Raw genomic sequence first — 15,164 nt, 5'->3', positions numbered from 1 at the left:
TTGCAGTCTGGACTTAAAAATTTGTAGGGCTGGTTGGCAAAATTTCTTAGGAAACTCTGTTTCCTATCTGTTACCGTCTTAAGGCAGAATTCCTTTTTCTCAAGGAAATCTCAGTTTTTGCTCCTAAAGTCTTCAACTGATTTGATGGAGCCCCTCTCCACACCACCTATGTTATCAAGGGTAATGTTCTTAAAGTCAGCCAATTGTAGATGTTAATCATATCTGCAGAATAACTTCACAGTAACATCTAGACTAGTGTTTCACCAAAAAACTGGGTACTATAGCCTAGCCAAGGTAACACATAAACTTTAACCATCATACCATCTATCTCCTCAATGAAGAAAATGAACATATCCATCACCCACAAGTTTCCTGTGCATCTTTGTAATGCCCATTTCTCTATCCTCAATAATTAAGAGTGTGAAGGGTTTCTGAGACCAGTAAGGCTGAGAATTGTCATTTAATGGATCTTCAAAACACATCTGTGGCAGAAAACATATTCTTAAGGGTTTTTTGGAAATATTTTGTAACCTGAAAAAGAATGAGGTATTGTGGAGTATTTTGGTATCTTTTCCCACATTCCCTTCCCCCCACTTAGCAATTTTCGTAAGCTTGTTTGCTGGAGTAGCATTTTTCAAGATGCCGAGTGGAGTAGTTACTGTGAAAAACAAAGGGTCAGATAAATTTAGAAAACACCAAGTTAAACAAAATCAAATAGACTTTTTTACTGTAAGAATTTTCTGAGCTTTTAATATCCTAATGTGCATTAAGAATTGTCACAAGGAGAATATGATGTGCAGTTTCCCAAATTAATCCCATTGAGACAGTGTTGGGAAAGGCCCAGGTCTGATTTTCAGCCTTTACTGGAAGGGAATGTCACTATTTCAGGTCATCAAGGAGGGGGTTGGGGTATGCCCATCAGTTATGATGCAGAAGCAAATGTTTATACCAGACATTGTTATCTGCCTAATATACATTATTCTCATGTAATCCTTAAAACAGTCATAAATTTTATTTTCAAATTAGAGTTATGGAAACTGTTAAGAAATTGCCCAGGGCTACTCAACTAGAAAATGACAAAGTCAAGATTGAGTCCACATCTGTCTGACTCTGAAGCCTGTCTTTTACTGCTTAAATCTATTTATATGAAATTGATCCTAATGTTTTTCTTTTCCAGATGTATACTTGTCCAGGGTTGGTCTAAGCTTATCAGATAAAAGCCAGCTCTAGAAGCAACAGAACTACTGTCTTTTTCCTGTAGGGAATATGGCGAGGCCTAAACATAAGAGACAGAGCCATCCCCTCTCTCTTCTCATCTCAGCTGATGGCCGATAAGATCTCTTGAACTGGCTCTGTGCATTGTTGCTGAGCCTTTACAAGTTGTTTCTCATGTAGGCTGATCATAGCTTTAAAAGAATGAAAGGGAATTACTGCTTTTAATTAAAATGTATTCGTGTTTTGAATATTAATGCTCACTGTTGACTATGGCAATCTTTTTTTTTTTTTTTTTAAAGATTTTATTTATTTATCAGAGAGAGAGAGAGACAGAGGCAGGCAGAGGGAGAAGCAGGCTCCTTGCTGAGCAAGGAGCCCGATGTGGGACTCGATCCCGGGACCCTGGGATCATGACCTGAGCTGAAGGCAGAGGCTTAACCGACTGAGCCACCCAGGCGTCCCGGCAATCTTTATGATAAGGGAATATAGATGTCTTCGATTGATTGATCATAAAGTGATACCTATGTTCAGCTAATGGGGTTAATCAATCTTTATTCAAAGAATATAAAATGAGGTGATAGAAAGAGAAGGAAGTCTGTATTTCTTATTTAGAAGAGTTTAATGACACAGCCCTTTATATTTCCTTTTGTGTTTACAGATATTATATACAGTTAAAAGATGGGTACAGTTGAGGGAGTATGCCTAAGAACACCTGACTGAGGTCACTGCAGCCTAAAGGGACGTCAGAAATGGATGCATTTGATGATTTGCTATAAGCAAGGCATTCAGCTAAAGACTTTACATATAGTAATTGAGTTTAATGCTCACAAATCAATGGAGAGGGATTTATTCCCATTTTGCTTAAGAGGGATCTGAGATTTAGGGAGAATAAGTAACCGACCTCTGGCTCTACAGCTTGATCAAAATAGAGCCAGGATTTGAACTTGGGTGTGTCTGTCTCCAAAGCCTGTACTTGTCCTTCTGCTGTCTACTGCCTCTAATGTTACAAAGTAAACGAAACTGAAAAATAGTGATTCATAGGAGCTTTTTAAGAAACACTTGTTGAGGGTGCCTGGGTGGCTCAGTCGTTAAGCGTCTGCCTTCGGCTCAGGTCATGATCCCAGGGTCCTGGGATCGACCCCGCATTGGGCTCCCTGCTCAGCGGGAGGCCTGCTTCTCCCTCTCCCACTCCCCCTGCTTGTGTTCCCTCTCTCGCTGTCTCTCTCTCTCTCTGTCAAATAAATAAAATCTTTAAAAAAAAACAAAAAAAACACTTGTTAAGATTTAGTTACAATGACCAGTCAGTAAATGCAATCAGGGCCTATTCCATGGATAGGAAAATTACATGGTATCGTGTAAGGGGAGCTTTATAATCTATATTCTAAATCTATAACCTATAATACATAACACATCAATCTTAAAATCTATTAAGTCTGTAAGCCCATATCTACCTGTAACCTCAGTCTCCAAAAATCACAGTACCTGAAACATACATCTTTTGAGAATTCTGTTCAGCTGTGGCAAAAATTTAAAAAATTTTCAACAGAAGTTTGTTTTTGTTTTTAATTGAAAATGGGTAGGGTAAAACTTCGTTTGACAGAAGTATCTTTCTTGTGGTCTGGAGAAATTCTAGGGGAATCAGGTACACTAAGTGAACCCATTTTCCCTGGAAGGTAACTATAACAATGCAGTCTATTTAAAAGTGGTCATGAATTACTGACCTTTTGGTATTAGGCAATTATGAGTCATGTTAACTATCCAGTAATCTTTCATACCAAGAAGGAATGTAACCAAGCAGAGATTGGAGGGTGGGTGGGTACTATGAGGAATTTTTAGTCTAGAATAAGCAAGGCCCAGCTTGAGGCCACTGAATAGTTGATTATTCCCAAGAGATTTTGCTTTGAGTGAATCTATAAACAGATCTTTTCCTTATCGTTAAAAATCAGTTGATGAGGGCTCTGGGAATTTGAGGAAAATGGGATAGATGTTTTTAGATGTAGTATCTTTAGTAAAAGGCGAAAGATTTATGTGGTCTGAAGAGAAACCAGAGATGTAGTATCTTTAATTCTTTGAGGAAAAGAGTGTTTATTTTATAGAGTTGCTATTTTCTGCCTATGTTATGTTGCCTTTTGATTAAAGACCGATGATAGAACTGGCCTGGAATCAAACCTAGTAATAATTTTATTTTCTGTGTTCTAGTTTTCAAAGAAACAAATTTGATTTATTTTGCAGCTCAAGCCTAAATTCCTTTAGGTTTTCAAATATTTTATTTACTTATTTATTAAAGTATATTTAAAAATTTTTTTTATTATTTTTTTAAAGTAGGCTCCATGCCCGATGTGGGGCTTGAACTCACGACCCTTACATCAGGAGTCGCATGCTCTACTCACTGAGCCATCCAGGTGCCCCTCAAATATTTTTTTGAATTGAAATTATCCTCCAAACTGCCTATCAGGGAATTTAAAATGCAAATTAATATATTTTTTAGCCTATACCTGCTAACTTGGATTAAAGTATTTTATCTTTTTTTTTTTTTTAAAAAGGTGAATAAATGATACTTTTAGTCTTTTCACTGTAATGTGGGGTACTCTATCACATCAGCTGTTTTAATTTTTGTGCCTTCCATACTATCTTAGGCTATATGCCTAATTATTTTTCTCTTTTGAAAGAACCTATGGGTTAATAAACCTTTATATTTGAATGTTTGATTAGCATGCTGTATCTTTGCATCTTGGCCTAGCTGTTTATTGGTTATCATTGATTTATGATTTCTGTTAAAGAACTAAAGGAGCTCTATGCGTTTTAATTTATTTGCACAGTAGACAGGTTATGGAAGGAGAATGTCGATCAAAAAATATCAGTAAAATGCAGTGTTTGGGGCTGCTGGACTTAAACAAGGTAGCTGTCATTTTGGTGTCTTTCCTGTCAATTTGACTGATTGTGTTTGCACTTATGAATTCCTCAGAACACCTGTTTTTCTGGAAGAAGAAAATGTTTGACTTTCAGTGACAGATGCAAATTACATCATTTTAAATTGAATTGAGGTAAAATAGGAAAAAAGTACCTAGAGGTGACTAAATATGGACTTACGGTGAAGTGGCATTCTTTGGCCAAGCCAAGTTCACTTACTTGACGTATTCTTTATTCTTTGATCAGGCCAAGGATGGTTTGATTTACAGAGGCCGCTTTACCAGTGTTTTTCATCATGACCACTGACTTTCTCTTGAGGAGTTACTTGTTTTATTTCAGGTTGTTGCATTGATACAATATCAAATCCCAGTGCTTAAAGTAGAAATCCACTAATTCTTATTTCCTCTTTCATCTGTCTTTTCTCTGAGTCTTTGCAAATGTTTTCTGAATTGAATTGCATTTGTTTTCCTCCTCTTCTCCCCCTCCACTAGCTCCTAGAGCCTTCTGCAGACCTCACAACAAAGCCCATAGCTTTTTACTCCATACTAGGATCTAATACCTACCTTTATTCAGGTTCCTGCAAAATTGGGGAAAAGGAAGGATGGAGAATAGACTTTTTAGTCTTAAGGCTTTATGTTTACGTTTATTTTTTATTTTTACTTTTTCCTTCTGAATTTCATCTATGCCTTATTGATGGTGCCTCCTGTAGCCAGGAATTGGAAGCCTCGCACTGTACAAGCCCGATGGTCCTTGCTCTGTTCTCAGGCTGTCCTCTCCCAGCTGCAAGATATCTACTTTTCCTCTTCATTTTATTTAAGCGTTTTGATGGTAATAGGCGGTTTCTTGGAGAAGAGGAAAACAGTAAATTTATTGTCTACTATCATTCTGGAGGTATCAAAGTGTAAGAGAAAGGACTAAATGAGAACTGCTCTTCAGCAGCTTTGTGACCTTGGTCAAGTCAGTCAACCTTTCTGAATCCCATTTGCTCATTTTAAAGTTGTCCCTGTCTAAATGAGATGATATATAAAAAGTGGTTTTTGACCTGTAAAGTGCTAGGCAGATATAATCTTTTGTAGCCAGCTATGTTTACATCTTGGTAACTTTACTTGGTAAAGGTAAGTAAAGAGAATTCAAAATTTCTGATGAAACAAAATGTAGATGGATCCGCTGTTTCAAGAATTTGACAAATGGAGGTAGAATGGAAATGTCAAACATTTTGAACTGATGCACTTTTTGATATATTATGTTTTAAACTTTTCTGGGTATGAAATATACACATTTAAAAGTATATAAAAAAGTATGTATAATGGCTGTGCACATTTTAAATAATGACAACAATCACCAATGTATGTATCACTTAGTTTAAGAAATAAAACATTTTAAATAACAACAACAACAATAATAATTACCCATGTAGATATCTCCAGCTTAAGAAATGGAACATTATGTATCCTTTCTCTAAATTCTCCCAGAATCCTGACTTTAAATACGTTATATATGCTAATGACTCCTAAATTTAAATATGTGGTCTGGACTTCTCTCCTGAACTCCAGATCTGTCTATCCAGCTGCATGTTTGACATCTCCACTTGCATGTCTAATAGGATCTCAGACTGAATATCTCTAAAACTGAACTCCTGATTTTTACTCCCACCCATCCGTTCCTCTGTAGGCCTCTTTCTCTCAATTAATAGCGCTGTCTACCCAGCTGCTTGGCCTAAAAACTTGGAGTTTTGAGTCTTTTTTCCCCTTCACACCTCATGTAGAAGCTATCAGTAGAGCCTGTGAGAGTTCATTAAGAATACATCTAGAGTCTCCTCACAACTGCTAACCTAGTCCACAGTTGTTTTAGCTTCCTGACTGGTGTATCTGCTTCTGTTGCTTCCTGTCCTGTAGTCTCTTTTCAGGACAAGCTTGAGGGATCTTGGTGAAAGTAAGTCCAATAATGTCCCTTCTCTGTTCAGAACCCTTCAGTGACTTCCCTTCCCACTGACTCTGCACTGCTGACCTCCAGTTAATGCTCCCGTCTCCTCCTGAATACTCTTCTCTTTGCTCATCCTCTTCCAGCCACACTGACATCTTGCTGATCCTTTAACGTGCCACGGAGTTTGTTGGCCTTCAGAGTTCCTAGCTTGATGCTGGAGGTCTCAGATCCAATCTCCTTCCCTTCTTGAGGCCCAGGGTTTTTCTGATCTCTTCCTTACCTTTGTGGCCATGAATACCTTGGCTCTAGGCCAGTAGGCATGAAGTGATGCCCTCAACCAAATACCCATTTTAGAATTCTAGTTACTGTTACTGTTCTCCTTTTGAACACATCCTCCACCCCATCTTTTTTTTTTTTGGCAAAGATTTCCTTTTCTCTGTTGCCAGTTCAGCATTCATTAAAACTGTTATATATATATATATATATATATATATATATATATATATATATAATAAATATATAAATATGTTTATTTAGCATATTATATTCTCTGTCAGCCATTGTGCCAGAATTGAAAGTCCGATGAATTGGTTATTAGCCAGTGCAGTTAGATCATTGATTTCTTGGAATAATTTTGTTTTGTTCTTCAACTAAAGGATGGAAGACTCCAGACAGGGGACCACATCTTGAAGATTGGTGGCACAGATGTGCAGGGAATGACCAGCGAGCAAGTTGCACAAGTGCTAAGGAACTGTGGAAACTCAGTCCGGATGCTTGTTGCAAGAGACCCAGTTGGAGCCATTTCTGTAACCCCTTCCACCCCTGCAGCCTTACCTGTTGCCCTGCCTGCTGTAGCTCACAGGAGCCCTAGTGCTGTGAGTATGCAAACCATTCTTTCACCTTAAATACTGGGTGTGAGACCCTGCCAGATTAGAAGCGCCTTCGACTCAGAGTGCCACATGGGTGGGAGTAGTGCCTCCGTGCTCACCCGTGAAGCAGAGAACCCAGTTTAGAGACATTAGACAAATTTGATTTCCTTTTTTGCTGTTTCTCAGCCTTAAGTCATCCAACCTCCCTGCACTTCAGCTACTCATCTGTAAATTGGAAAATAATATTTGCCATTTCTTTTTTTTTAAATAAGGGCTTTTAAAAAATTTATTTTAAAGTAAGCTCTATGACCAGTGTGGGGCTTAACCTCATGACCCCAAGATCAAGAGTCGCATGCTCTACTGATCGAGTCAGCCAGGCACCCCAGTACTTGCCATTTCTATTTCATTAGAGTGGTGAAGAGACATTCACGTGTTGGAGGGGAAACTAATACTGGTCAATGTATAAATTATATAGGAACAGAATGAACAAAGGAAATAAATAATATCTATTATAATCATTATAATGATATAACAATAATCATTGCTATTATCAAACACCTAGAATTGTCAAGGTCATCTGAAATCCTCACAGGAATGCTGCAAGATAGGCCTTATCCTTTCATCAAGATAAGATCATATTAGATGAAGGAACTCAAATCCAAATTACTCATTTAAAAGTCATAAAGTGAGGGATAGCTGGTGGCTTAGTCAGTTAGGCATCTGACTCTTTTTTTTTTTTTTTTTTTTTTTTTTTTTTAGATTTTATCTATTTTACAGAGAGAGAGAGAGCACACAAGCAGGGGGAGCAGTAGAGGGAGAAGCAGGCTGTCCACTGAGCAGGGAGCCTGACATGGGGCTCAATCCCAGGACCCTGGGATCATGATCTGAGCCAAAGGCAGCTGCCCAACCAACTGAGCCACCCAGGCGCACCTAGGCATCCGACTCTTGATCTCAGTCAGCTTAGGTCTTGATTAAAAAAAAAAAAAAGTCATAATAGTGCATCAGTTGCAAAGCTGGGATTTGAATTCAGATCTTTCTGGTCCATTCCAAGATCTTTCCAGCCATCTCACAGGCTCTGAAGCAAGGGGTAATAAAGCAAAAGGAAAGAAATAGCTTTTAAAAGGAGGGGCAGAGGGAAGAAGAAAGAAGTGACTTTGGCAGGAAGAGGTGGAAGACCATCATTCATGTACGTTCGAGGGCCGATTCTAGAACGTTGTTTGCCTCTCCCTACTTGGCACCTTATGAGTGGAAGCTTTCTGTCTGAGATGTTAACATCATTTTTGTTTTCCTCTCCAAAGTGGTTATAGCCACTCTCTTCCCCTCCATTACTCTAGCTCTCTGGAGCCTTCAGTTCAGCAGTGGGGACCAGTGTAGCTGTGTGATAAGTAAGAATTTGATGCAATCAGCTGTTTCCCTTCTAATGTTAGTGTTTTGAATCGAATCCTGTTTTTAGACACTTAATCCTTTTAAAGAAGTATTTTAGGGGCGCCTCGGTGGCTCAGTCATTAAGTGTCTGCCTTCGGCTCGGGTCGTGGTCCCTGGGTCCTGGGATTGGGCCCCCTGCTCAGCGGGCAGCCTGCTTCTCCCTCTCCCACTCCCCCTGCTTGTGTTCCCTCTCTTCGCTGTGTCTCTCTCTGTCAAATAAATAAATAAAATTTTAAAAATAGAAGGCAAGTAATGAAAGTAAGTTTTAGTTTGATATTTTTTGGTCCCAATAATTATTATTCACACTAATTCTTACCATTTGTTTCTCAATGTTTCTTTATATTTGGTTGTTTTTTTTGGTTGTTGTTTCTTGTTTTTTTTTGTTTGTTTTTAAGATAAAAATTTATCCTGAGTTTTTTCTAAGTGGCTGGATTAGTTTTCTGTTGTTGTGTAACAAATTATCACAAGGGGTGCCTGGGTGGCTCAGTTGGTTAAGCGTCTGACTTTTGATTTTGGCTCAGGTCATGATCTCAGGGTCGTGGATTAGGCCCCATGTCTCACGCATGCTCTCTTTTTCTCTCAAAAAAACAGAAAACAAAAAAACACAAACTTAGTGGCTTAAAACAACAGGCTTTGTTAGTTCACAGTTGTGTAGGTCAGAAGTCTGGGTGGGCTTGGCTGGGCTCTCTGCTTAGATTACTGCATGGCCAAAATTAAGGGCTGTCTGGACTCTTATCTGGATGCTCATTATCTGGAGAGCTCATTTGAGTCGTCTGCAGAATACGATTCCTTGCAGCTGTAGGACTGAAGTCTCTTTCCTTTGCTGGCTGTCAGCTGAGGACCTCTCTCAGCAACTCCAAGTGGCCTGTGTAACTTCTCACAGGACCTCCTCATTTTCAACCCACAAGTCCAGCCTTTATGCTTCAATTTCACTTCCTTTTCTGCTGCCAGCCAGAAAACTCTGCTTTTGAAAGGCCCCCAATTAGATTAGATGCACCTGGATAATCTCCCCTTTGCCACATAATGGAACATAAATGCAGGAATAGCAGCTGGAATCAAAAGTCATGGGGACCATCTTAAGATTCTGCCATAGGTTCTAAAAAAAATACTTGACAAACCGTGCACAAATTGACTACACTCAGTTATGGAACTAAATATTATGTACAATTAAAATTGTTTTTTCCTTTTAGGACAGTTCTCTTTTTGAAACTTACGATGTTGAACTCATTAGAAAAGATGGACAGAGTCTTGGGATTAGAATTGTTGGCTATATTGGAACTGCTCATACAGGTAAATGAATCATTTCTATTTTATATTTGGAAATAATTGTAAAGGATGTTAAGGTTTCTAGATAGTAAAATTAAATATCTGCAAATTTTAATTTCAATACTGAACAATAAATCCATGTATCTGTAGTGGCAGCCAGTTACTTTTCGGTGATTAGAGAATTGGTTTTACCTCAGTAGTTTTATAGCTGACTTGATTGTCATTAACAAAAGCATTTAATTGCCTAACTCAATGTATAACATTTGAATTATATCTTCTCTTTTTCTAAGATATATTTTAAATATTGTGACTGTTACATATTATGATGTTTTAAGTGTGATAACATAAAAGGATTACTGTATATATTTCATACTATGAATGTCAAAAAGTATTACTATAATTACTAAAAAATATATAAAACAAATTCTTTAATTAGAATTATTTTCCTGTCAAATAAAGGGATTCTATTGTAAGAATACATACATGGCCCAAGTATCTCTGAATAACACTCCCTCAACTCCTACATGCAAAGCTTTGGTAACTTTTATTGTAAGAGTTACTCTCTTATTATAAGACAATCATTAGAGTAAGGAAAAATAAACCTTTTGATAAATATTTGCTAGTAACATGAATTCAGAATTATGAATTGTTCTGGCTTTTTAAAAATAGCAAGATTAGGGCGCCTGGGTGGCTCAGTCGTTAAGCGTCTGCCTTCGGCTCAGGTCATGATCCCAGGGTCCTGGGATCGAGCCCCACATTGGGCTCCCTGCTCGGCGGGAGGCCTGCTTCTCCCTCTCCCACTTTCCCTGCTTGTGTTCCTGCTCTCGCTACCTCTCTCTCTGTCAAATAAATAAATAAAATCTTTAAAAAAAAAAAAAAATAGCAAGATTAGAAAGTTAATTTTTTAAAAAAATTATTATTTTGCATACTTACAGCAGGTGGAAAGATTAAGAGTGCTAATGTATTCAAAGTCCTGAATGAAATTCATGTCAGACCACCTTGTGCTATTTTAGCCTAATGAAATAACTGTTTTTAAACCTTTAGATTTTTCTAAGTACTACCTTTATTAGGTTCAGAATTTAAATGAATTCCAAAAGAGCTAAGTATGGATTGTATAATAATGTTGGGGAAAAAAACTATATTGAATAGCTCTTAATATGCTGTCACGTTAAAGAAATCATGGCTTAGTTCATAAACTTGTGGCTTATGAACCTTTATTATATTAAGTTTTTGGAGTGTTCTTGTAAACCTAATAGTATAATATACACACCAAGTAAAATGAAAATGAATAACCAATAGAAAATTGAGAAAATTTGATGTTTATGTTACTGAATAAAGAAGAGAGTCATTTTACTTCTTTACTCTCAAAAGAAGTTTTGGGGACTTTGGGGGGGGGCAATGGTGAATCCAAAAACCAGAGCATTTAAAAATTCAGTATACTATTTGACATGTAGTCTTTCAGAGTAATTTTTGTTTTATTCTATTCATTGGATGTTTGAGGGGGTTACTTTGCTTAGTTCTGAAAGGATAGAAAAATGAATATAAGAAAAGTCTAGTCAGAGAAAGAAATATAAAATAGCTCTTAATTGTTTAAGGGTAAATGAAATATGTGTCTTAGCAGAGCTATAAGCAAACTATCATATGGCAGATGAAAGATTACATTTGACAGAACGAAATAAAGAATTCACAGAGAGGCATTTGTGCTAGGCATGAAAAAGGATTTTGGTGGAAGGGATGAGGTTTATAGGAAGAAAAAAGAAAAGGGATAATATGACAGTACTTAATGTTTTGGTGAAATATCAAGAGTCTTGCGTGTGTGGACTTTGTCTTGGAGGGATGGCAGTTGGAAGATAAATTCAAAAAAAAGTTTTGGGCAGATTATGGAAGTCCTTGAATATGATTCTGTGAAATTTACATTTTATTATGTAGGCCGTAGGAATTCATTGATGTTTATTTTTCTTCTATGGGCAACATTTTAAGTTCATTTGAAATGAAAGAATAAAAATACAAAATCATCCAGAGTTACGGTTTTTCATTTTCTAGTTTCTCTTCTAAGTCTTTGCCCATAGGCATGTATGCTTTTTATATAGTTGTAATTTTTATTTAGCCATTTGTTTGTATTTAAATATTTTATAATGTGAAGATTATTTAATATTGCTGAAATTCTTTTTTTTTTTTTTTAAACACTGTGTGTACTTTTCTGTGTCTGGGAAGCTAACATGAGCAGTGAACTAAATGTAGGCAGGAAGACCAGGTAGGAGACTCTTGTCTTAGTGCTGGTGAAAAGTGAGAAGTCTCCAAGGCAGCAGGAAGAAGGGGGACAGCCCAAAAGAAGAGGATGAGACTGCCTGGGTTCTCCTGAATTCCAGCTGATAGTAGAGTGCATTTCATCAAGCTTCCATTACTGATTGCTTTTCCAGAAATAGTCATCAGTCACATCATTTCAAATTCGGGTCACTTGTGGTGGTGACAGTTTGAAATAACCCATCAATTTCTCTGCTTGTGTTCAAAATAGTATTTATCAAGCCTCGAGTCAGCCCCTCTAGCTAATTAACCTCTTGATATGAATTTTGCAATCAAGGTCTAATTAGAGCTTTCTTCCTTTTTCCATATGTTTTTGTGCACCTCAGGGGAGGCTTCAGGGATTTATGTGAAAAGTATAATACCTGGCAGTGCTGCTTACCACAATGGCCAAATTCAAGTGAACGACAAAATAGTTGCTGTAAGTAACTGCCCTTTGTTTTAGAATTGAATCAAGTTGGGAAAAAGAAGTTATCTTGATTATAGTGTGTATGAGAGGAGAAAGGCTTTTTATAATCTCATAATGTTTTAAAAAATTAAGTTCAGTGAAATCTCATTGATTTGGCTCTCAGGGTCCTAAGTTTGTTTTCTGTGTTTGCTTTTGTTTTTTTACTGTGTGTGAAGAAAGGAGTCACTAACCATAATGGTAGGGAAAAAATATATTTATATACACACACACACACATATATGGGAAAGATATTCTAGCATTCTCCTAAAAAAAAGACTTCCAAGCACCTCTATGTTCTTTAAACTCACTCATTTTATATACATTTTAGGAAGCTATTAACCAGGTCTTTTTAATGTTTCTACTAACAGTAAGTAATTTTGAGTACATACAAATTTGAGATATTTTATATATTGGGGAATATAGTAATTACCTTTTGTCCATTCAGGCTGGTCTTTCTCCATTTAGTAGAAATTGGTTAAATTTTAAAGTTTATTTGAATAATATTTTTGAAGCATAAACCCACATATCTGCATAGACACATTTAATTTAGTGATTTACATAGAAGCAAATGTTTGTTGGTGTCATTTGAATCTTTGTCCTTCAGGTCCATCTAAGGAAGCATCTTTCATGACTCTTGGTTTAGGAAATGCCTTGTGATTTTCAGGGGATAGAGGCCTAATTTTATTCTGCCTTGTCAGAAGTGAAAATAGCAGCTAACCTGAAACCTCTGTGTAATGGGTCTCCTAATATTTTAGGTCGATGGTGTGAATATTCAGGGTTTTGCGAACCAGGATGTTGTTGAAGTATTACGAAATGCAGGGCAAGTGGTACACCTAACCCTAATTCGAAGGAAGACGTCTTCGTCTGCTTCTCCACTCGAATGGCCTTCAGACACAGGTAGTTTTTATTTTATTTTATTTTATTTATTTTATTGTATTATGTTAGTCACCATACAGTACATCATTAGTTTTTGATGTAGCGTTCCACGATTCCTTGTTTGCATATAACGCCCAGTGCTCCACGCAATACGACATAGGTAGTTAATGCCACTATCCCTCTCCCCACCCCATAGTCTGGGCTTGGAAGAATAGCTTACTTATGGAAGTTGTTCTGTGAGTCTGGGAAGGAAAAACTGCCCATCTTTTGTAATGCAGTGATGGAGAAATGAATCAGCTCATTTGTGCATTGAAGAAGAGTTTCCTTTGCCTATTATGATGTGCCAGTCCAAATGTTAGAACACGAACCCTGACATGCATTAAGCTCTGAGAGCTGTTCTAAATGGAGATGGAAATCATTTTTCCAAAAAGCTTCTAAATTTCATTTATTACTTATATTTGAATAATAAAGCTTTGACACCTTTTGTTCTAGGGTCTCTCATTTGTCTAAGGCTTTGACATTTTGCACACTTCGGATTTCTTATGACTTCTAACAATATATTTGATTCTAATGTCTCCCAATTTACTCTTTGAAATACAGAGGGGAAAAATAAAACCTGGATTTCTATTAAGGATATTTTTATTTGTGAAATACTTGTTATTTTGATTAAAGAATAGCAACTTTTCATTATAGAACAAATAAATAATTATACGCATCCCAGTTTTTTAATTACCAAGTTATTAATGTGTAGATCAACAAAATTTGACAATCCTGAAAAACAAATTCAATGTAAAATGAATTACTAGTTAGAGATCTAGTAAGTAAGAAATAATTCCTTTAGAATTTGTCAGAAGAGGAATACATTTTTTTCCCTCTCTCTTTTGAAGATATAATAAGCCTGGAAGCCTTGCTTTTTTTTTTTTTTTTTAAAGATTTTATTGGAAGCCTTGCTTTCAGTTGATACTGATTTATACTTAAATCGGAACTTTTTAAGTTTTAGGTGATAGTGGAAATTTTGCTGCTGAAAGACAGATGCCCTGTCAACTGCATCGTATGTATGAAATTAAAAATCACCTAAATAGTACAGATTGTACAAATGCTATATTGACCTTAAAAGGTTTACATAAATATTTATATCAACATAATGGCTTTTAATAGCTCTGATAGAGCCCTTGGCTTCAGTCTACGGTATCAAATAAAGTATGTCATCTGCGAATTAGCAATTCTTTCCTGCACATGCCTACATTTTAAATTTATGTTGGGATAAATTTTGACTCTAAACTTGCACTTCTTCCGTGGTTGAGAGGTCCTTCGTGTGGGTTTTACTAGCACCCTTGGAAGAGTGCTCTACTGTAGCATTTATCATACCTTGCAGCAATCACCTGTTTGATGTGCAGCCACTCTAATGTAGGGGAATGGTGATGCCTTGGTTCCCTGTCCCATGTAACAACATTTTTGTGTGCCATCCACAGCCAGCATTTGTCTGTTTTTACTGCAGCAAACCTCACAGTTTCTAGCTCTTGGGCAATACCTTCCTCTACCATTCTAAATCTGTCTTTTTGGCCTCTAAACTCCTGTTTGTATACGTTGTAGATCTTATTTGTGTACCAATTTGGATACTACTTGTAGCATTCAATTACATCATGTACTGCTCTGTACTATAAAGTCTGGTGTGTAACTATTTTCCCCAGGGACGCTAGCAGCTTCTGGCCACATTACTTTGGCTAGTACTAGGCCGTGCTTTTTGTCTGTATCAATGGATTAATGATCTAAGAAATTTTATGTGTGGTTAAAAATGTCATGTTAAGATCATAGGAACTTAAAAAAATTTTTTTACAGTATTTATTTTTATTTGAGAGAGAGTGTGAGAGCACGAGTGCCTAGTGGGAGGAGGGGCAGAGAGAGAGGGAGAGAAGCAGACTCCCTGCTGA

The 15,164-nt window shown here is 36.9% G+C and overlaps 1 protein-coding gene across 3 annotated transcripts in view; it reads left to right on the top strand.

Annotated features, from left to right (window-relative positions):
• PATJ (PATJ crumbs cell polarity complex component) overlaps positions 1-15,164 on the top strand; it is a 347,778-nt gene that overhangs the window by 30,109 nt on the left and 302,505 nt on the right. For all 3 annotated transcript variants that reach the window (XM_078073041.1, XM_036091353.2, XM_078073040.1), the window contains exons 8-11: positions 6,705-6,923; positions 9,533-9,632; positions 12,239-12,330; positions 13,113-13,254. In XM_078073041.1, the coding sequence (XP_077929167.1) occupies positions 6,705-6,923; positions 9,533-9,632; positions 12,239-12,330; positions 13,113-13,254 (553 nt within the window). The remainder of the gene's footprint in view (positions 1-6,704; positions 6,924-9,532; positions 9,633-12,238; positions 12,331-13,112; positions 13,255-15,164) is intronic.

The sequence above is a fragment of the Halichoerus grypus genome, chromosome 5 (genome assembly GCF_964656455.1).
Source record: "Halichoerus grypus chromosome 5, mHalGry1.hap1.1, whole genome shotgun sequence".
Taxonomy (NCBI): Eukaryota; Metazoa; Chordata; class Mammalia; order Carnivora; family Phocidae; genus Halichoerus; species Halichoerus grypus.
Note: the sequence above shows the minus strand (reverse complement) of the source record. Positions and strands in the feature narration are given on the sequence as shown.